Below are 21741 nucleotides of genomic sequence, written 5' to 3' on the forward strand. Positions count from 1 at the left end.
ATACCAAGAATATAGTGACTATCGAGAGTCCTTAGGCAGCTAGATGGAGAGATTGGAGCGATACAGTACTGTCTCAGTGTTCTAGCACCTTAACTAACCCATCACTAGGCGGCTGAGGAAACACATTATTTCAAGAAAAATGTGTGAGGGGGGACAAAGAAAAAAACTCCCACAGATGCTGAGGAAAAAATGACAATGGTGTGAAGCTGAATCGCAGTGAGAAGTCGAGCAGCAGTAGATGTACATCTCAGCAGTCTGCTCTCATCTTTGTCATAAAACACTGTCCCTATGCTCTGTCCTCAGCAGACACAAGTATGTTTTCATTAGGCATTATGTTTTTCATATAATGAGCATGTACCCTGTCGCCATGGTGTGAGAAAAAGGCTGCTTTGACTTGCAGGTTGTGAACAATCACATAACAATAATCACACTGGAATGGGACTGTTGCACATGAGTTAACTGAGTGCAGATGCTTTATATGCTCTGCTGCCATAAAAAGTAGCACAAGAAGGGGAAAGGTGGTCACCATGGAAACAAGCTTTGTTTGAAAAGCTCATGCAACAAGGAGCGTCTGCCCTTGAGCACGTCAATCCGACAAAGTCAAACGGCATGGCGAGTGGAGAGGAGACTTGGGTGAAAAAGAAAAACTGTTGTAGTGAGCACTACCTCTGGCTCTACTACAGGTGGTAGTACTGAGCTGGCCTTGCAACAATAATGGTGGACAGCAGTGGGAACTCGTCAGTGCCTCGGTGTTAATGTTGTGTTGAGATGCAAACCTCCAAAGGTCTGTTTAAATCTTCTGGCAGACACTCTGTTGATGCAGAGTGGGGGTTAGGGGGCAAAATTCCAATTCACAAGGACAAACAGAAATGGAGCATCACTGTGAATAAAAAAATAAAAGAAATGTGCAACAAATGGTGCAAAGAAATGCCAAGGATAGACTGATGGAGACATCACAAGGAGATGACCGCGGCTGTTCTCCCACTGGTTATATTTATGCAGCTGACAGCTAGAGACTAGTGCCTCAGGGTCTCTGCTTTTCAAATCTGATGATTAAAGACTGTTTAAATGAGAGTCACCCACAAAGTGACCTGACTGAATTGACCTCAAACCTACAAAGTTATAATGCTTAAATACTTGTTTTAAGGACAGCTTTTTTTTAGTCTGTCATCTTGGACAACATATGATCTATTTTCAATTCATATTAATGACAGAAACTTTAATTGGCTCAGTCTCATCACAGATTCAGCTGCAGAAAGAGCTGTCTGTCTTTCATTTTTCCTCAAATGAACAGATACAAAGTAAGTGAGGACATTGCTGCTAATTTACATGCTGTTTATGCAGAACAGTCACCATCAGGGCCTGATCATTTTTCTCAGCTCAAGTTGGTTAAGAGCCACCGAGGAATAGGGTGAACTAGTCATTTCACAAAAACATCCGACAACGTGCCCGGTGAAGCATACTGAGAAATGAATCTTAAAATTTCCACACTTTTATGGTCATAATTTTCCCAGGGATAACAAACAGAGGACCATTTGCATTAAAACATCATTATGATGTACAGTATTTCACTATAGGGATGTCAATGAGCAATTAATGAATGAATTAATTTAATATTATATTAAAATACAAAATATGCTGCCCTCCATGAATAAAAAATAATTGCTCCTTGCATGCTTGCTATGACAGATCTAACTGGTAATTCCTCTGTGTCAGTAATTCCATCTATTCATCCGCTATCAACTACATATTTGGTGTTGTGTTCCACACGTTTCTCTCCCCAGCAATGTTCTCCAGCTCCGTGGGACCCAGAGGCATTCCCAGGCTAGATGAGATGGTCTAATCAGGGCCTCCTACTAGTTCGATGTGCCTAGAGAACTTCCAAGGAACCCAGGATGAATTCCACACAGAATACTGAACCACCTTAGCTGCCAACACCCACTGGGAACGGGCTTGACCTCTTGTCGACAACACAGACACAAGTCTCACTCAGGTTATACAGTATAAGGACTGGATGTGTAACAAAAAGCCCAGCACCCCATATTCCCATAGTACCCCACACAAGGAGGTTCCAGAGGGAGTCAGTCATAGGCTTTCTCAAAGTCTACAAAGGTGTAGACTGGAAGGGTAAATTTCCAAGAGTAAGTTCTGCAGCATAAAGTATTCATTCATTCATTTTCTACCGCTTAGTCCCTGAATGGGGTCACGGGGGGCCAATCCCGGCCGGCAATCGGGCGAAGGCGGGGTACACCCTGGACAGGTCGCCAATCCATCTGTTATGTTATTACTAACTGTTATTAGTTATGTTATATGAACCTGATGGTGATGCTGTAGGTAAAGTTGAGGGTTCATCAAAGTCCTTACAGTTCATCTTGGGGGATATAAATATATGTATCCAATTTTATGGAAATTCAGGCAATATCAAGAACAAATGTCAACTTAGGGTGGTTGCCAAATTCATTAGGATTTATCCTCACCATGAAAACCTGTGCAAAACTCCATGGCAATACAACCAATAGTTAATTTTGTTCCTATAATGTTAACATTTTCTAATGCACTTTCTCTTAATAATTCACCAACTATTAACACATCCAAAAACTGCCTAAGGAAACTGGTTTAAATTTGCATCCCTATATTTCATATACTGTAAGCTAAAACATGAGTTTACTCTGTAAAAGTAAAATAAAAAAATAAAAGTGCACACTGACAATGTTTAACCATAAATAATGTGATGCCTACAAAATTAGTAAGATCTAACCACAAAAAGAGAAAGGTACACATCCTTTACATGTCCTTTTCTCTCTGTTCTGTTCAAAGCAAAAAGCAAACAGAAGAAAAAACTAAAGTTTGGGCATCGCTGCGCGGTGTCATGATGGTCTTTGCGAACCTTGTCAGGCTTCCACAGATCAAAGTGACTATTCACATTCTGAGGTGCTTCACTGTTTTTCATTCACCATTAAAGAACACCGTCAAGGGGATAAAGACCTTGTAAAAGACATGTCTGTGAATGATATGAGAAGATGAAAGCAGCACTCACTAACCCTGCTCGCCCCTCTCCGCACGCCACCTTCACAGAGAGAGAGAGCACGCTCCACAAACTAAACTCGCTGATGAGACACAACCAACAGGCACTTTGTTTTCCAGCAAATCTAAGTTATCTCCTGTCACTATCTAAACATAGTTAAATATGGCTGTACTGGAAAATGGAAAAAGCCTGCTTTTGTTGCTCCCATGTTCCATTCATACAGATACAAGTATAGAAACTATTAAATCTTCCGTCGAAGCCGCTATATTTTCCTCCATGCCTGAAGGCCTTTTCTCCCTTTTCTATTCGTACAGCAATAAAAAAAGCTCAGTGGAAACAATTAAATATCATTTGCTGTTGGAGGAAAGTGCAGATGATTGACAGAGTCATTTCTGCGACTGTCGGATTGAAACTTGAGCTCCACCAGTCCTGGATGAAGACTCCAGAAAACATCTTGCACCCGACACCTCATTTATCATACAACAGGAAAGAAATATAAAATGACAGGGCATCTGATGTCGACAGAGGATGTGAGTTGGAGAGACAAGCACAATATGGTTCTGCAGACGGAGACCTGTGAGTCCGTAGCCCCGTTTCTCTCTGTATGCAAAATCTTACTGTGCTCTGAATCCTGTGTATGTGAGCTGGGTACGCTTCAGAGGAAATGATCGGTGTGTCGCCAAACTGAGCTGGGGATGAGTGCGACTGCATCTACCATTCTCTGCCTCATATGGGTATCTGCACAGAAATACTGTATGCTGTGAAAAGAATCAATGCTGGATCTCAGCTAATCTCATGATAATGAAATTACTGGATGTCTCTGTCAGGCTGCAAGAAAAATCGCCACAGGATGGACATGCTGAATGGTGGAGTCAAAGGCAGCAGCTGTGGCTAAAGGGAATGTCAGACACAGTGGAAAAACGACGTTAAGTCTATATTTACATGGGCTGTTCTTACCAGACTTGACATTTTATGCCTCAGAAGTACACTGTGTCACATTGTATCAGCTTCTAGAGAAGCAGCTTGGTTTAAATCAGTTACAGAGCTGGCAGATTATGTATTCTGACCTCTACTTAATTTCTTAGAACATTTAATTAATGGATGCATCAATGAGAAATGGGTAAAGTGAATCTTAGAATTCACTAACGTAAGGCCTGACTGTGGCTCATGACAGAAACAAGCATCCACATCCTATAATCTAAACATAGTTTTATTTCTGTGTTATTCAAATGTTCACTCAATGTATGCTCTTAACTCTGCTGTGGATTATCCCTAGACAGTGGTGGAACATGACAAGGTTAAAATACCCCATTACAGGTAAATGCCTTGCATTCAAAATCCTACTTACAGGAAGTCACTGTACATACTGTAATTATCATCTGCAAAATGTAATTCAAATATCAAAAATAAAAGTAAAAATTGCACAAAGAACACATATATTATAATCTACATTATAACAAAGGATATTATATATGAGATTATTGGTTTGCTGTAGGTGATAATCGTTTCTATTTGGTGCTTTTCAGGTGGTTTTAAATGAAACCACCTGAGAGGTTTAGAACTGCTAACATCTGAACTGTGACAAGGACCCCCATCCAGGCTCACATTTTTATAACACATAAAAAGCCAAAAAACAAACAAACAAAAACTGGAAACCAAAAGGTTGAATATTGAACAAATGATGAATAATGTATTGAATTTACTAAGATTCTAGTATGTGTTTTATGTAAAATCTTAGTCTGAAAGGCACCCAGCACTGTAACTTTAGCAAATAAATATAGTTTAGTAAAGAGCTTTTCCCTCTGAAATGTAGTTGAATATAAGTTTAAAGTAACACAAGAAAAATACTCAAGTAAAATATAAGTACCTCAAAACTGTACTCGGTGGCTTTCCACCACTGTCCCTGGACATTTTTTTAAAAAATTGAGGTTTTCTTTGTGTTAAATTTTTAAAATAACCACAATGACTGAAAGGACCAGAGCCTATCACAATATACATTACACATTAGTATTCAGGAAACTTTTTATAGCAAAGTTCTACATAAGGCTTGTGTTACACAATCACAGCAGTGGGAGGTAAATGGATAACCAGCATGGGACGCTGGAATAAAAATGTGCTTGATATTTATTTATACGAGTACGATTTGTTATTTAATGAACCACGTATGGATCCACATTTATATATTAAAATACATCAAAAAAGGAGCCGGCTGAAAGCTGGACTCAGGTACAGTACACAATAAGGAGCCATTAGGCAAAGACTTCACTGTACAATACCACGTACACCAATGCTTAATTTGTAAATTATGAGGTCCTGGAATATCACTTGGTAACACTTGGCATGTCAAATTGGGGAGAGGAGCTCCCAGATGAAAACATTTCCTCAATGACTGGTGCATTTGGGTAGCTTCCACATTAAGGGAGCAGCATAGAGGCAAAACATTATTTGTTGTGTGTAAATTCATTAGGACTGCAAGGCTACGGCCTCTAATCTGTTCAATCAGTAGCAAGCTTGATGTCATATTTGGGACCGTATTAGTCCAATAGACGCTAACATTATATTCAGAATATTATAGCAACAAATTTAAGACACCAGAGACTGTATAATGCAGTAATGCTCTTTCATGTTAGTCTGTGCTTTGCTGTATTTGAAATCCATGACCTCATCATCAGACTGGTTTGTACAGACCTTTTCATTAACAGCTGTAGGCTTTATAACTGCGTTGTTTAGCTTCTGATTTCTGACCGGCTTTGTCCTGCTGTGACTTGAAACACTTTAGCAAATTCTCCCATCTTTTTTCGCTCCGTGGCTAACACCTGACCCAGTGTGACCGTCGCGGGCTTGTTATGTTGTGATGTAATAAGCCCAAGTGCCTGTTTTTATTGTATTTAATTACTAGTTTTAGTCTAACATCCTGTTGTTAAAGGCTAGTTGTACCAAAAGCATTACACCTCAGATTTTTTATATATTATTCATATAGTCAGTTTCTGTCACATGTAAATGAGGTGCCAGGTCTGTCAAAATAGGTGGTGGTCACAATTTGAGAGGCACTGGATCCGGTTCCAGCTTGTTTCAGCACAAATTAACCCCTGATGTACACTAAATCAGAACCTGGCCTGGCTGTACACTGTGTACAGCTGGGGAAAAAATTGTTCCACAATTAAATGAACACAACACACAAATATGTTACAGGAACACAGGCTGTGTTGAGGAACCTGTAGTTACTCAGAAAAAGTGCCTTCCCTGGTAGGCTAGTGGTTAAGGTGCAGCCTATGAGCTGAAACTACAGTATTTATGGTATCATTGTAAATGCTAGAACGTTGTGTAACAGTAGCACAACAAACAGGCACTAAACTCACAAAATTAGATCAATTACACAAAAAGCATCAATGTAAAGTTTATATGTAGACAGTCATCATAAGCGACTGGTCCCACCAGACCAGCGCTTTAGCAGCAAGGCCCCTGAGTGAACTGAACAAAGCGAGGGTGTGTTTTGCTGCTTGCGATCTGTAAGAGAAGAAACTGAGCTCCCTCTCCTGCGACTCTCCATCATTCATACCTGGATTCCTCTTTGTTTATTGACTCTTTTTCTCTCTTGGACTCAGACCTTGCCTGCCCCTCTTTGAACTGCTTTGTGTCACTTGTTCATGGACACTTGTGTGTCCCTTGAGCCGGTCAGCTGTCTGCTCCCTGTTGAGCTGTTCACTTTTCTCTGCCAGCCTGGTGACAAACTGCCTGCTCCTTCAACTAAGACTCACTCTGCCTGTTGCACCGGTTTGTTTGCTACCACCAGCAATGAGTATTTGCCTCGATGTAATACTTACCCGTGTCCCTTGTGTTACCTGGTCTCACACTAGCAATGATAAAACCTTTTCAACAAGGAAATCCATAAAACAATGGAGTAAATTAAACAGCTCTCAAGCTATTTCTCGTTCGAGGACAATGACAGCTACAAAATACTGGTAAAGCTTGTGGATCTTAACATCTAATAATTTCTGCACAGGAAAGCTCATTTGAAGAGAAGCTGAGAGATGAGCTCATTGGCTCTGTCTGAAAAGATCACTTTCCACCCCCTAGTTCTGCTCAAATAGTAACAACATTCCACCGCTGTGGAGAAAGGTGTATGAGTCACCAACAGTGTACTTCTGCTTGTGGCCAAGGATGCACTGGAGAGCTAGCGCTGACAGGAATTATAATCTGTTACTTTCCAGTGAACTGGCAAACTGAGCAAGAGAGAGGGAGAGACCGAGGTAATCTATGGAAATGATGAGAGAAAGAGAGTGTGATAATCTATGTGCACATATGCAGGTTATGTATGTCTGCATCTCAAGGGAAAGTAAGGGTGTAAGTAAGAGCACCCCCTTGGTAGGGGGTCTCAGGTTTCTTTCAAGTCTGTGGTGCAGTTCGCTTAACCACTGCATTGTGAACACGAAGCGCTCCAGGTTCACGTCTACTCTTTTGCATGTAAGGGCGGAAACACCAGCAATCTGCTGGAATATCTAGCGAAAGTCCATCACAGCGAAATGCAGTGTTCCGTGTGACTACCTCGTAGCTTCTCTCCTTGCCCAGGTATGTTATTAATTTAAGCAGCCTTGAGCCCACACACAGAGTTAACTAAATTATACTAACATGGGCTAATGAATAAAACAATAACCATTAGCCAGCTGATTGTCGGGGGTTCATTCATAAATTCAGTGGTCAAAGCATCATGTGAACTGTAGGTCAGAAGGTCAGGCTTCTTTTGAGCACTTGCTGGCAGTAAAGTGAACCTGATGTTTAGGTCATGGGTGAAAACGTGACACCAGTATGCTGCTTCAGTTCCTGAACAAACAACAAGTAGTGCTGAACATTAACCAAGCACAAAGAAAGAGCACAGAATAAAGTATACTGTATACAATTCTCTTGAGGCCATATGACAAGACTTTATCCATCTGTATGTAGGAAGAGAGTGTCCACTCACCTTTGACACTCGCTAGCGTGGAGAACTAGGTCTTGGTTGTTGTTGGCGCTGACGGTAAGCTCATGCTCTGTTGGGTTGAAGATGTCGAGCAGAAGATGACACTGGCGGGTACTGTGGACACATACATGTATACACATGAACTGACTGGAGAACCAAAATGCAAACCAGAGTGTACACAGCTTCACTTTGCACAGGCCTCATAGTGATGCACAGCCCTGCACACAGTTTTAAACTGTATATATACACAAATGCCTGTTCTAAAGGGAGCCTCTGTCTTCATACCTGTCTGCCCTTATGACCTATGGATAATGGCTTGTTCATGTGTTTGGGAGTTTATACTTTATGCATGAGGTTATAGTTACTTTCTAAAAATACACATCCACGCACACATACAAAATGTGCGAGATCAAGAGAAGACGTGGTGTGAAGTATTCATCAGTCCCTGTCATAACATCAAAGGTGGCTGTGCTTTCATCTGGCCCCCAGGCCTGGCTGGAGCAGGCCATCTCCACATCATCCCAGGCCTGCTTTTCTCATGCAGATCATAAGAGGGCCAATTTGTGATTTAGATCAAGACAGGAGAGATGATGCAGGATTTTCAAAGAGTTAATTTTAGCCCCTAAGTAGGTGTATTTTTCCCCCGGTAATGATGGATGAAAGGAGTGAATATCTGAAAACAGAAACAGAACAGACTGCCCACTGCAACCAGTGTGCTGTTACATTAATAGTCTCTGGAGGTGTGCAGAAAGAATGTGACAAATCTCTAATTACATACATAAAGGCTGTACTTAATAAAAAGTTGTGTGACTAGAGATTATATCAACAATTCAGAAGGTTTCACAGGGGTTGAGCATAAATCCATGCACACTAATAATATATAGAATAATCCAATATAGTAACACTATGGTACAAGTGCATTATTAGCTTTATGAAGCTTGAAGTGTGTAATATCTTTTGCATTTCATATTGACAGATAGTTGGTAATCTAGAGACCATAGTTGGTGGTGGTGTTGTAGTAATGGACTGCATGATGCTGGTGAACATCATGTTACCCAGGAATAAACAGGCATGGTGAACATAAAACATAAACATATGTTCAAGAAAGATACATTATAAATCATGGCTAAAAATGTGCATAAGTGAAATCTTATTTGAATAAAGTACATACAGTAAATAGACAGTATGTCTAGACGCATATATAAAAATTAAATGAAAGTCAGTGAAGTTCAGTTTGTTTGCCTCCGCCAACCAGTCAGATTAATGGTAATGGGACAGACGGGAGGACAGTGACCTCTGACCACCAAGACCTAATCAGTTCATCCTAGAAACTCTCAAGGCGTTCCTGACATACATTGTTCACAGGAAGGAATAAAGAGATGGACAACCCAAAACCATGGCTATTGCCGGCATGAAAGCATAAAAAAACATAACACTTTAAAAGAAACAGTATGTTGAGGATGACAGATCACGTTTTAGCTGTGTCTGCTTGATGTATTTCTCAACTACTTTGGTGGAATTCTGGCCGGAACTAGTGAGCTTTCATTGTTTTGATCAAGTTTTCTGCAGAATTTACATGCCTAGTCTTGAAAAAACAGACCTGAAGCATAAAAATGCACTTCAGGTCACAGTTACGCACGTAAAGCATGAGTGATACACAAGCCAACACACAGGCAGTGTAGACAGCTGGATTGATTAAAATGAAAGGCTTTTGGTGTAGACACAGCATAAGCCCTCCTCCCAGCTAGCTCCTTGCCTCTTGAATCTCACAGTTAATGGATGCTTAAGTTGAGCTTGCCCAAGTCCCTAATAAACTGCTGTGGCAATTAAAGGAGCATATTTTTAAGACCTAGCCATGTTTCTTTAATTATCTTGTTGTCTTTGCAGGCGGATGTGATTAACGGGTTGCGAGGGGCGAGGCACTGATTTATAGGCCAGGGCATTTAGCTGAGGTGATCAATAGACTACCCAGTTAAGAAACACAGGCTCATTGCTCATGCACAAGTACCCAAGATACACTGAAAGAACACAAATAGGGATGTAGGAACAAATGATGTGGATTGTGAAGAGTTTCGAGTTAAAAGATCACAGCATGAGTCTGAAAAGATGCCAAAAAGTGGTGGACAACTTCCCCCTAGAAATAGAGGAGACTGAGTCATAATACTGAATCATTGTGATAACCATTCTGCTGAGCGACTACGCAGGGCACCAAAATCTAAGCTATATAAATAATTCAAAACCACCAAAAGGGTTTCAAACTATTTGTCTCCATTTCAGTCTGTGAATTTTTAAATTCCTGAAGTGCAGAATGTGGCAAGGAGGGAACAAGGTTATCCCCAGTGTTTCCAAGTGAACACACTGAATCTGCCTCTTTGCTCACGGTGCACATCAATAAAATGTCAATATTTTTGCCTTCTGTACATTTAATGAAGCCCGGTTATTTTTGCTGCATGTACTGCTTTTGTATGAACATGTCTACCCTATGTGGGCGGGAATACTTTCATACTTCGACCACCATAGCATATGAAGTGAAAATCCATTTTAAGGAGCCAGACATGAACAAAGAAAAAAGCACAGCCATCTATTTCTCAGGACTCTACCACACAAACAAATGGACCATGTGGTCGGCATTTCTCTAGGGTTGATCTGAAAAAGACCCTGTTGCAGTAAAGTAACTCTCTGTACCAGGTGAAGCACATTTTTATACCAAGACCAAAAAATAACATGAATACAAAACAAGCACAATGGCTATTGGAACATAAAACGGTAAAAACGGTCAACCTCATCGTAAGATCAATGGCACTGGACCACATCTCAGTCACTTGTGCAGATCTGTGATCAATAAGTGCTGACTTTGCAGGACTCCTCCTCTGGCGGAAAAACATGACATATTACCTGCACACAAAATGCAACGTCCCTAATTAGCCTGACTGCTAATGATGGGCTATTTTTAGCTACAGCAGGCAAGGGACAGTTTACTCTACTTTCATCTCCACATTTTAAAAGATACAAGTAGTGAGATTATTTAAAATGAAAAAATAACATTGTCAAAACTAAAAGGTCATATGTTTGTCCAGAAACACCCTGGTGTTAATGCTGTTAATGTTTTTCATAGGGACTATTTCTTCACTGGACAGTAGCTCCAATAAAAACAGTTTGTAGTAACATCCGTCAGCTGCAGGCAGCAGCACACTGGAGGGTTTCATTCATACAGTATAGGGGCTGAAGAGTGTTACAATTACTCACTAAGCTATAGATGATACACAGGAGGCACTTTCATGAAAACACATCAGTATATCAGTTCATCTCCCCCAGTAGAGTACTGCCTTTTTCCAGGGTAACACAGTGAATGAAGTGTGTCTTAACTTGTCTCTGTAACAAATGGATCACTGGATATTTCACACATCCTGGCTCATCATTACTTTACATAACAAACCAGTCACCTTACATATGGCCTGATCCCTGAAGAAGGCCCTGTGTGTGCCGAAAGATGGCCATTGAATTGTGCCATAAACAGCACAAGGTCAAAGAGATTCCAAACTGCAGAGCCAAGAAAAACATCTCTTCCTTGGAAAAGAAATTTAGATGAGATTTATCTTATGCTGTGGAAATGGTATACACTCTGGGTATGTTTCTCTGTATTAATGTCTCCGAATCTTTAAATGCATTGTATCCCAAATGAAAAGTGTATGTGAGAAAGGACTATATTGTATATACTGCACTATGAGAAAAGAGATACCGTAAGCAAAATAATGCATGCAAATGTATACTTAGGCAAAGAAAACAACAATAATGGGTAGAGAAGAGACAAGAAGAGATGTGGAGCGAAGTAATGAAAAAAGTCATGAGAGACACAATACAAGGGAAACGGAAGGGAGGAAACAGACTAAGATGAGGAGGAAAAGGACAAAGGAACTGAAAAGCAGTGGGACAGAGAAAAGAGAGAGAAGCATAAACATTAGAAAATGAACATGCTAAGAAAAGAGAGAGAGAAGTCAAAGAGATACAGCAGTTACAGTGTAACACCTGTAAAAATGAGGTATAAAGACAATATTTATTACTGATGTCACGCTTTTTCACACCTTGCACCCCACACCCAGTTTTTCCAGAGTTTATTGTTTTAATGGGGCGATTAGAAGGCCACCTTCCATCCATTATCTATACCGCTTATGTCATAAATGCTTCTTTCTCGTGGGAATAGGACTGACTGACACCCCCACAGACTAGGTTTGACAGAATGTTAGCCACCATAATTTATGATAGGGGAAAACACATGACTTAGGTGTTTATTCTGACCCCATGTGGGGGCGGTTGGATTTATCTGGGAGACCGAGCTACAGTGAACATATATGGCAGAGGACGTAGCTGGGGCACAGCGGTATTGTTTAGAGCACTGCAGCCCTCACATGAAGCCAGGGAGGGGATCTGCCCTGGTCCGTGGGCCCGAAGGTGCCGCTGTTAGTGGACACAGAGGTAGTTTTCTCCCCTGCCAGCACATGGCAAGTCTAGTTAGTAAGTGAACCTACTAACTTCCAGTTAGCTAGCCAGACAGCTTGGTGGCTATCACAGCTAGTGCATTCTACCAGAGTGGTGGTAGTTAGCTTTTAGCTTTGAGCACTATTTTGCAAAGATACATAAATGTCTCTGTGTCATGTTCTGGTCTGAATGGACACCAGTAGACTGGCTGTAAAAGGGATTAAGAGAAAAGGAGAGAAAGACAGATTGATGGAGGTAAAACTAAAGAAAGTAACAGGTAGGCAGATGAAGACTAGACAGAAAGAAGTATTACAGTGCGACTGAGTGAGGCAACCAGCTCCACCTTCCTGAAACAGTATTTTCCAGAGGTGCTGTGACCTTTTCTTGGCCTTCACCTGCTGGATACTTCATTGGCATGCCATTCACCACAGATGGAGGGCACAGCGTAGGAAGGAAGTGCCACATATAATACAGTAGTGCACCGTGGTTTTGGCCTAAAGGTGAACCACAGTTCATGCCAATTATCAGCCTAGCACAGATTAACAGTGCACCAAGTCCCTAACAACACAGCATCTGAGCTGGTGTGTTGAGCTAATGAAGGTGAAATCACACCAATGTCTCCAAAAAAAAAAAAAAAAAAAAACTTTCTTGTATTGCTTGATATTTTCAATTTCATCATACATTCTTAAACTAAAATGTAATTGCACAGACAAAAACCGTTTTACACTAATTTTAGCAGTGATACCAGGAAGGCAGAATAAAGATTAATATCAAATTTTAGCAGCATCTGTCTTGCAGAACAGCTGGCATGTATGAACACCTCCTCCTTTAGCTGGTTTACTCTCCACACCACGTGAAGGTGGTACGTATGTGTTCCATCTACAGTCACTAATTGGGGTGATGTGCATTGTCAAAGTCAGAACCACTGGTTACCTTGATTAAATTTTACATAACCAGGACCAGGCCGTTGCTAAAGGACAACAACACCTCTGCTTCTGTGCTGTTGTGAACATCACACTGAGCAGCTGGATCTTGGTACTCTGCATAGCGTTCCATTTCATGGAGGAAAACCGAAGGCAGAAACCCAGAGTTTCATAAAAATAAAAAAGTATGAATTTTATCTTTCTGTTCTTTACATCAGTCAAATCCATGTAACCAGAGGACCAACAATGTAGCATAATACACAGAGAGCTGCTTCCTATAACGACAGGCGGTGTGTCATGATCCACCCCAACCCTGTTTGACCATATTCATATCTATAGTCACTTACTGAAAACTAGTTTATTTGGAAATAACCTTTCTGAATTATCAGACAAATTTCATAATACACACATTTTATACAGTGACTTCCAGCAGATTGGTTGTGCGTTTAAGGATTTACCTTAAAGTGGCGTGGCTGTTAAAATAGACTCGGGTACCTGTTCTCATGCTTCCTAGCTTAGACTGTTAGGAAAATTGTCACGCACCTGTGATTGAGATAAAAAGTGGTCTGAGCAGGTTTTAAGGCAAATGTATTTCAGATTAAAATGAGCATCAAAATTGCACCGTGCTGCCTGATCAGCATAAACACAGCCTTCCACCTCGGTGCAGGTGCATTCATTCATTCATGGTAGCAAAATACCAAACACACCAATGCACAAAAAACAGACTTGCAGCCAAGTAAAACTGCATAAAGACTGCATCTGAAGCTGCAATGGCTTTACAATGGCAGGATAATAGACTGTATCGTGAGCCTTGGGGTTTGCAGGTCACACCGAGTCAGAACTTTAACCCTATAAAACCATTCGTATCATATTTGATACGTGAGGTTTCTGAGCAAATAGAATCGCCAAAAATGCCCCATGTATCAAATGTGATACAAAAGAAATAGAAATAATCTAAACAATATGGCACCTCTATTCCTATATGCCTGGACTTTCTGTCTATGCATATATGGCAAATAAAAATCGTGAATCTTGAATTTCGAATCATGAATTTTATTTTTGAATTTTGTTAAAAGGATTAATAAACATCTCAGTTCCAAAAAATTAGAATGTTCTAGCTATTTTTTGATATGTTGGGCTTTACAGGGCTATGGGCCCTCCCCTAGATCCAAATTACTAACACAATTAGCTTATTAATCAATATTATTTTTCTTTCAATCAACACATTTTTTGGACTTATTTGGGTTAGGAAACTGGACAATGATTTTTCTTTTACTGGAATAGCACAGTCAGTGAAAAAAGGGTAAAGGCAAAGATCAAGTAAGAAGCATGAGACAAAGCAGTTACCGAAGATGAGAGACAGAGAGCAAAAGAAAATCATGCTATGGTGGTGCACACAGAGCAAAAGAGAGGGGAAGAACTGAAATGAAGACCTGCAGAGGTAGAGAATGAGACAGAGAGAAGGGAGTTACAGAAAATGAAGAACAAAGAGAATGAAAAGCCAAAAGCAGGGAGGCATTTTTATTTGATTTGATTTTTTGCCATCTCTGTTATTGTGAGTAGCTGGTACCACTTCATGTATTAGATCCTGAGCACAGCTGAAGAACAAGAAAAAGGAACTTCAAAAGTAACGGCGACGTGCAAGGCTTGTTTTAGAGACAAAGACCAAGGAACAGACTGAGAGGACAAGTTGCTGTTTTACTAATTTCATATCCAAAGTCTCTTTCTTCTTCACTTGCAGTCAAGAAAATGTTCAATAGTGCTTATTTCACCAAGTAAAGGGTTTTATATGACCTCACAGTCTAAAACTCCAAAGTGGAAATTTGAACTAATTATGATTGTTTGTGTACGAACCTTAACCGAATCATCACTCTAGAATATTATGATTTACACTTTGGGGACTTGCTTTTTGTTCCCATAAGGACATTGAGTCGCTGCTATGTACCATATTTGCGTACACACACACACACACACACACACACACACACACACACACAATGTCGAATATGGCCAGAAGCATATTTTTGTAATTACCATGTATAAATATATTATTAGAAAATATACTGATAGGCTTTGAACTGAATGTTCATTCTCATCATATTTTTGAACCATCAGGGTTTAAGTAAAATATCTCCTGGCAGAGTTAGGTTTTTTTTTTTACTAAGGGAAAAGTATCAGCACCACATGAGGTTACACTTCCCCGGTAAAAATAAAGCCACAGGGATTGTGAGATGACTAACAAAGTAGAACAGAACAAAAACAAAGTTGTGTTACATTTACTTTTTATGGAATATTCCCTCATCTTTGTCTTTTTTTACAAAATATAAGATGATTTGATGCAACTGAGTCTCAGTTATTGAAATTAAATCATCTGAAAACTCCTTACAGACAGCTTAAACAAGGTAAGAAACCCCAACTAGACACCGCTTGTTTTTAGTCAAAAATATTGAGGTTTAATATTTAACAACTTGCTATATTTTACATGAGTTTTTAGGTGAAATCGTCATCTAAAACGTAAGCCCCAATTCCTACTGTCAAGTAAATGTTAGGGAGCATCTGTAAAGCACTTTGAATTGCATAACGCTGTGTGAAAGCTCCAGGTCCAAATAAAGTCTGAATGACTGATCATTTATATTTGTATTCTTATAGCGATGAGGCAGGTGAAGAACCACAGCGGTGGACATGTAGAGCCCAGTGAGTCACTAAATGTGATTTTTACCTCTCAAGTCAATTAAACTTCAAGACATCTGAAATATTTTGAGATTTGGTTGAGAGTCAGTGGATACTGTATTCCAGAGTGATAAGACAAAGTGCTAAGGGCAACGCAGAGGTAAGGAGACAGGCAGTGTGATGACAGGGTGGTGGTATAGCAGCCGGTGGAGCAGATCTATCAGCTGCTGAGCCACGATGGATGGCTTCAACTGCAGATATTATTACAGTTAATGATTCACCTCAAGTGGCCATTACTTAGCTATAATCTGTCTCCTCCTCACTTGGGTTTTTTCATAAGAAAAAAGTGAATGTCCATTAACATCTGATACTATCTGACCTGTTAGTGGAAATACCATTTCTCCATCTGTTTTGATAGCAACAGTGCGACTGTGCGAACACTGCTGGAGAAAGCCCAAATCTATTCACCAAATCAAGCTACATTTGTATCATATGACATAAAGCTTTAGCACCGAGATTCATCACTAATTATTACAACAAAAGCTTGTCTGGTACTTCAGGGAAAGCTGAGTTGCTCTTTTATCTGACAAGGCTGGATTTAAATGAACAAATTAAAAGTCCAGATACAGTACAAACAAAATTGAGGCTCAGAGTTAAAGGCTCATCAGATTATAAAAACAAAGAGGGAGAACCACCGAACAGAACCTAGGCAAGTTCTGTGCTGTTATCATTTTGCTAACACTGCTTTTCTAACTTATTCTGAAGTAAAACTCTAAAGCATGTTTTTTTTTTTTCCAGAGCAGTAGTTCACCTGAAACTGGTGAGCAAGAATCATTAAATATGAGTGACTGAACTGGGTTCCTGGAGAACAGGCATAAGAAAAACAACCACAAGATCATTCCAGTTCAATTCGGTTTGTGTTATTGGCGTTTCTAGACACCTGCTCAGTATGCAAGGGTTCCTGCAGCTCTTCTGTTTCAGCATCATTTTGACCATTGTTTTTCCCAGCAGGCAACACAACACTCTTCTGGCATGTTCCCACCAACAGCAAGTGACTGCATTAGCAAGAAGAGGATACAGTAGACAGATAGGCTCTCAGGGGTACAAAAAGCTAAGGGTCCAAAAAGGTCTCTTTCCTGCGTGGATATAAAGAAGATAAACCGTGCACAGCACTCCTTCAGAATGCTGAAAGACACTGGCTTAGCTTAAGACCAAGCACGTTACTGCAGTGGCCTTAAAGGGAACAAATGATTAAAGTCAGGGCAGGGCTCTACACTCACATTCATTTTTAGAGGCACTGGTATCCCTAAATGAAAAAGTTAGAGGCACAGACCATTGTTCTCTTAAATAAACAGCAAACATTCACCATGAAACATACAGAATGTGTTACACACAGGGAAAACCTGACTTAACTAGAAGATTACTGCAGAATGCATTGTACTTGATTACTGCATATTTTCTAACATTAATAGATGAATGAATTCTGTATGAATTCTCTTGGACCTGAAATTAGGGTTGGGATTTTTTTCTGCCTGAATCCAGCACTGAAATTCCTTATAATCTTTGGTCATGCCATTTATTTTTACTGTTGAACTTATTAAAGTTAAAATTATGAATAACTAAAAAAAAAAGAAAAAAAAACAATAGCTACGGCCTGAAAAGGAAAGGACTGAGTTTCATCCTAACAGTGCTCAGTATACACAAGTAAAACAAATATGTATGTATACATAGCAGTACAAAATATCACATGCTGATTAAATACACAGTATAATTACACAGTGATAAAATACTGACTTGCTTCAAATACTGAAAGTCCTGATGTGACACAATCAGCCAATTTACTAGAGAAGACGTCTCCTCCGTTTGAGTTGTTGGAACTACAGAAACAGTCCACTGATTGTTCTCTGGTGTTTCACAGTGATGCCTCATAAATTATAACCAATCTTTGGTTGAGTACAGACAGCGAGACAGACAGCAGTGTCGAGGCCTCTTCTCTCACCAGCTTCCACAGAGCACAGAAGCTCAACAGTCATTGAATTAATGTTATTTAGTGGCAGCAGCTGAGAGTCTGCTGTTTGACATTTTACAGGCAACAGAGATGACCAGCACTGGTTAAAAATGAGAAGCTGCTCCTTGAATAATTTGTACACAGAGCTTTGCTAACAACAGTGTCAGAACTAAAGGGCCACTGGCACTGGTGCACCCAAATAATCTGTCATGTTTGCACACTATAGATCAGGCTAGAGCTCAAGTTCAAGAAGGTTAACAGAAACAGAAAGCTGGTGTAATGTTTGCTCATTCTTTAATATGTCTGTTAACAGGGGGTCAAGCTGACATACATCATCACTGATAATGTGTAAATACACCTAATAATGGTAGAAGCACCTTCCTGAGAGTTCTGTAAAAGCTTCCTAGACCTTCAATGAGTGAAAAACAGGCTATTTTACATATAGTCATGGCCAAAAATATTGGCACCTCTGCATTTCGGTCAGATAACGCAGCACTTCTTCTGTTGCAATCACAAAGTCTTCAGTATTCTCATGTTTATTTTCATTTGTTTGCATTGGAACAACAAAAGCAGAGAGAAAAGCCAGTTCTAACTGGCTGCCAGTGGGATTTCTATATTGCCAGCAACTGTTGATTGCTACAGATGAGTTTCATTACAAATTAAAGGGGCATCACACATTTGAAATACAACTATTTCTGATGCTTTTGAAAAGGTGTCAATAATTCTGTCCAGTCCATTTCTGTGTGGAATGGATCAGATCTGGCTTTAATTTCTGCTTTTTGTGCTGTTCCAATGCAAACAAGAGTGGTGAGTTATCTGACAGAAATGCAGGGGTACCAGTATTTTTGGCCATGACTGTATATTTGCATTTTAATACGCAGGTCACCAAGTTGTCCCCCTGTGTCAAATGTGCCTGCAGAAACTAAACACAGAATACGATGGATGCTTTGGTGCATGTACACACATACCCTGTTATTTTAATCTTCTTTTATGTATGACTGTTTTTCTTGGAATTGGGCCTTTAATAAGGGCCTTTAACAATGCTCAATGTTAACATAAACAGACACAATTAATAGCTGAATAAAGAAACTGCATGTTAATTCTGTGTGCTACCTGGTGGCAGGAAGGGTGCTGACTCTGGTGAAGAACACAGAAGGCTCCACATCCACATGGACTCCCAGAGACAGTTCCCTGTAGTAGCCCTCCACTTTGCCTACTCCCCCAGAGTACCTGAAGCTCAGCACTGCTTCCAAAGCCTGCAAAATGAAAGGAAATACATTTAAATCAAGCTGGTTTGGCAGTGTGCTACATTTAAAGACTGTGTCTGGGGTCAGAGGTCATAGCCAGCATGCTGTGTCCTGCCATTCCATCAGTAAAACTGGTGTGTTTTTGAGACTGATGCAACAAAAGTCACAACAAAAAAAAATACAGTAAAGGCACCACAGAGCAGCTATTGTGCTGCTTCATGAAATGGAAGTATAAATAGTTAGAAACCCTGAGAAGTGGGGAGGGGGTGATTGGCTGATTTAGAATTAACACACCTTGTCCCAAAACAGTATAAGAGAAGAGGGGCTGCTGCAGTATGTGGACTTTGCCAGCTGTGGTCCACAGTAACAGCAGGCTGAACGAACACACAGAATTGCTCAGAGGTATTTTGCGGAGAGGGAGGCACAGGATAAGCAGCCAGGTGTACAATAGATGTGGAAATTAAAAGTGGCAGTTTATGTTGAGGGTGCACTAGCTGACTCAGCCAGTGGGCTAAAGCAGGGTAAAGGGAACATCCAAGGTCCCGCTTTTCTCCCAGTGCAGCATATATCATCTCTCCGCATATTGCTGATGGAGGATCTGGCTGTGCCTTTCCAGAACAAATTTCACCAATTCCTTGATTATTTTCTCTCTTTATCCCCTCTTGTTGGGGCACAGAGCCAAAGTAGAATGATGTGGAGCCTGTTAGCTACTGTAGATGTCTGGTCTATGACAGCCTAATGACAAAAGCACAGCACACACAGCAACAGGACTGTTGTAGACCAAACACCTACATTCAAACTTTACACTGCAGAGGCATGGTTCTCATATTTGCTATATTTCCATGTCGTAGATATGCCTCTACTTTTTATTGCCTTTGAATATTCTAACGCCATCCGCAGTGTTACGTCCCTAATGCACTTTGTGTTAAAAAGCGACATCTAGCTAGACATCACCATATGACCATCACTGTGCCCGAGTAGCACTTCACATGGATGTGAGGCGACTGTTGACTGAGGCTGTATTAGTCTTGTTATTGCTCACAATCACTTTCACCCATGAACACCAGCTACAGACATGTTTTAAAACACATTGACTAATAATGATAATGTGCAATAATAACTTTACTGGGAATAATAACTTGTGTCTGACAAAAACATTAAATTACCAAGTTACAAATATCTAAAATTATATCTACTCCTCGGTCCTAATTAAATATGCAAATATTGCTCATTCAAGTCTTTCTTCCGGACACAAAATGTCTCCTGCTTCTCTGAAGATGTATGTGCACTGGAGGCTTCAAAGTAACAGGCTTCCAAAGAAGTTAATGTCACAAAGTCATGCTCGTACAATAGGCACACAACGTAAACTCAGATTTAAGGTGAATGCAGAGAAACTTTCCCGGTTCAACAGCTGAAGGTGAAAACAACTGATAGTGGCAAACTCAGCAAACCTGTCAAGGGAATTCTTCCTGTATATTTGAGAGTTGGTACTGTAGGTCTGAAAAATTTAAGACTCAGCCCGTGGGCCAATTTTTTTTATTTTTATTTATTTTTTTTTTTTGAAGTTAGGAGAGAAGGACAAAACAGCAATGCTGTCGTTCTCTGGGCAGGACATTCAAATGCCTGCTTTTTATAGTTATGTAAAACTTGAAGCTGACTTAGTTACAGTTAGCTACAAAAGAGAAACTCAAATTGCACAGTACGATGATCAGCCATAGCATTATGACCACTGACAGGTGACATGAACACTGATTATCTTATTACTGTGGCACCTGTCAGTGTGTGGCGTGTATTAGGGAGCAAGTGAACATTCAGTCCTCAAAGTTGATGTGTTGGAAGCAGGAAGAACTGGGAAGTCTAAGGATCCGAGTGACTTTGACCAGGGCCAAGCTGTGATGGCTGATGACTAGGTCAGAACATCTCCCACACTGCAGGTCTTGGTGGGTTCCTGGTCTGCAGTGGTCAGTACCTACCAACAGTGTCTAAGGAAGGACACACAGTGAACCAGCGACATGGTCATGGACGCCCATGGCTCACTGATGATGACTTTGACCTACTGCAGATTAAACTTCTACATTTCATTCATCCTTTTCAAAAGCTTCCATTTTGTTTGACTCTGTTAAAATGGGTGAAAATGAGAAACACTGTACACTGGTCTCTATGAAGAGAAACATTCAGCAGCTACAGTGGTGATATCACACTTAGAGTGGGGAGGCTGTTGATTTGGTTGAAAAATCTCTCTCTAACCTGTCCTCACAACCAGTTTCACTCCTTTTACATAGGTTTCTCACTGAATGGTCGATACAGTCGTGCTTTTCCTGACAGTATATGGAAACAAACAGATTCACAGAAGATACACAGTGAGCTGCAGAGTGACACGAGTGCCGTCCAAACTGCTGCACTGACTCCTGTGTTCACAGCATCAGGCAGGTTGC

General features: G+C 40.3%; 1 protein-coding gene across 1 annotated transcript in view; it reads right to left on the reverse strand.

The window, feature by feature from the left end:
• The window catches only part of trappc9 (trafficking protein particle complex subunit 9), a 204273-nt gene that overhangs the window by 74472 nt on the left and 108060 nt on the right, over positions 1–21741 (reverse strand). The window contains 2 exon segments of the mRNA XM_020614930.1: positions 7986–8096; positions 19173–19315. Of these exon segments, the coding sequence (XP_020470586.1) occupies positions 7986–8096; positions 19173–19315 (254 nt within the window).

This window comes from Monopterus albus, unplaced genomic scaffold, assembly GCF_001952655.1.
Source record: "Monopterus albus unplaced genomic scaffold, M_albus_1.0 scaffold154.1, whole genome shotgun sequence".
In the NCBI taxonomy this organism is placed as follows: Eukaryota; Metazoa; Chordata; class Actinopteri; order Synbranchiformes; family Synbranchidae; genus Monopterus; species Monopterus albus.